The sequence below is a fragment of the Etheostoma cragini genome, chromosome 23, assembly GCF_013103735.1.
Source record: "Etheostoma cragini isolate CJK2018 chromosome 23, CSU_Ecrag_1.0, whole genome shotgun sequence".
Lineage (NCBI taxonomy): Eukaryota > Metazoa > Chordata > Actinopteri > Perciformes > Percidae > Etheostoma > Etheostoma cragini.
In genome coordinates this window covers 313,512-314,709 of record NC_048429.1, presented here as the reverse complement: position 1 = coordinate 314,709, position 1,198 = coordinate 313,512, and the positions used below count along the sequence as shown (strand labels likewise).

Below are 1,198 nucleotides of genomic sequence, written 5' to 3'. Positions count from 1 at the left end.
GTACCGTTAGCTCAGGAGCTGGTAGAATGCAGCTAAAGACACAGGGTACCGTTAGCTCAGGAGCTGGTAGCATGCAGCGAAAGATACAAGGTAATGTTAGCTTAGCAACTGGTAGCATGCAATGTGATTGCACTGAATGGATCAAATTCTGACAGTGAAACAAGCCATTATGACGCTGAAAGAATTAAAAAAAAAAAATTCCACTATGTAAAATTTTTGGCTTCAAAGTCTGGCGCACTTCCTTGGGGTCTGATTGTGAAGAATTGTAGGAGGAGAATCACGACGACTCTACAAAATCCTAGCCTAGAAATCTAGATGTAACCCAGCTAGGGTCCGTCTAGCAACTCTCCCTCCCCGTCTGTCGCTAGCAATGATGACGCAGCGATTAGAGAGGATTCTCTCCGACCAATCAGCAGTCTGCAGCAATTAGAGAGGATTCTCTCCGACCAATCAGCAGTCTGCAGCGATTAGTGAGGATTCTCTCCGACCAATCAGCAGTCTGCAGCAATTAGAGAGGATTCTCTCCGACCAATCAGCAGTCTGCAGTGATTAGAGAGGATTCTCTCCGACCAATCAGCAGTCTGCAGCGATTAGTGAGGATTCTCTCCGACCAATCAGCATTCTGCAGCGATTAGAGAGGATTCTCTCCAACCAATCAGCAGTCTGCAGCAATTAGAGAGGATTCTCTCCGACCAATCAGCAGTCTGCAGGTTTTCTCCTCAGCAGCTTGGACCCTTGACTGAGGTAGTACTACATAAAGTACCTGTTAGCAGGTACCAGGGAGTATTTATTAGAGTGGAAAACCCTAGAAGGCGAGTAGAGTCGAGGAGGAACCATGTGATGTCACAACGCTGTGAGACTTACCTCCTCGAAGTTGTCGATCATGAAGAAGATGTTGGGGTAGCTCATCTTTGACTCCTCCCCTTTGCTGTCCATGGCGTGTTTACTGGGAGACGCAAACACTTCCTGTAAAAACCCCCAGACCCAATTAACAAGGAAGGTCGTTACAGCATTACAGCCACGGCTCCATATGTACACAACGAGCAAAGAGGGGAAAGTATTTAGATCAAACACAACAACACTTCTAAGAATTAAATCCCCCTTTCAGATATATGCCAAAACAGTTGAATATAATGTATACTATTAATAATAATGTATACTTTATTAATCCTGCAAGGGGAAATTGCAATGTGTTCAC

The 1,198-nt window shown here is 45.0% G+C and overlaps 2 protein-coding genes across 2 annotated transcripts in view; one reads left to right on the top strand and one right to left on the bottom strand.

Moving 5' to 3' along the window:
* The window catches only part of LOC117939042 (uncharacterized protein KIAA0930 homolog), a 1,878-nt gene extending 1,448 nt beyond the window's left edge, over nucleotides 1–430 (top strand). Inside the window, exon 3 of the mRNA XM_034864085.1 lies at nucleotides 369–430. Coding sequence (XP_034719976.1) covers nucleotides 369–430 — 62 coding nt within the window. The remainder of the gene's footprint in view (nucleotides 1–368) is intronic.
* A 413-nt stretch (nucleotides 431–843) lies between these two features.
* The window catches only part of LOC117939041 (uncharacterized protein KIAA0930 homolog), a 10,182-nt gene continuing 9,827 nt past the window's right edge, over nucleotides 844–1,198 (bottom strand). Inside the window, exon 6 of the mRNA XM_034864084.1 lies at nucleotides 844–966. Within this exon, the coding sequence (XP_034719975.1) occupies nucleotides 844–966 (123 nt within the window). The remainder of the gene's footprint in view (nucleotides 967–1,198) is intronic.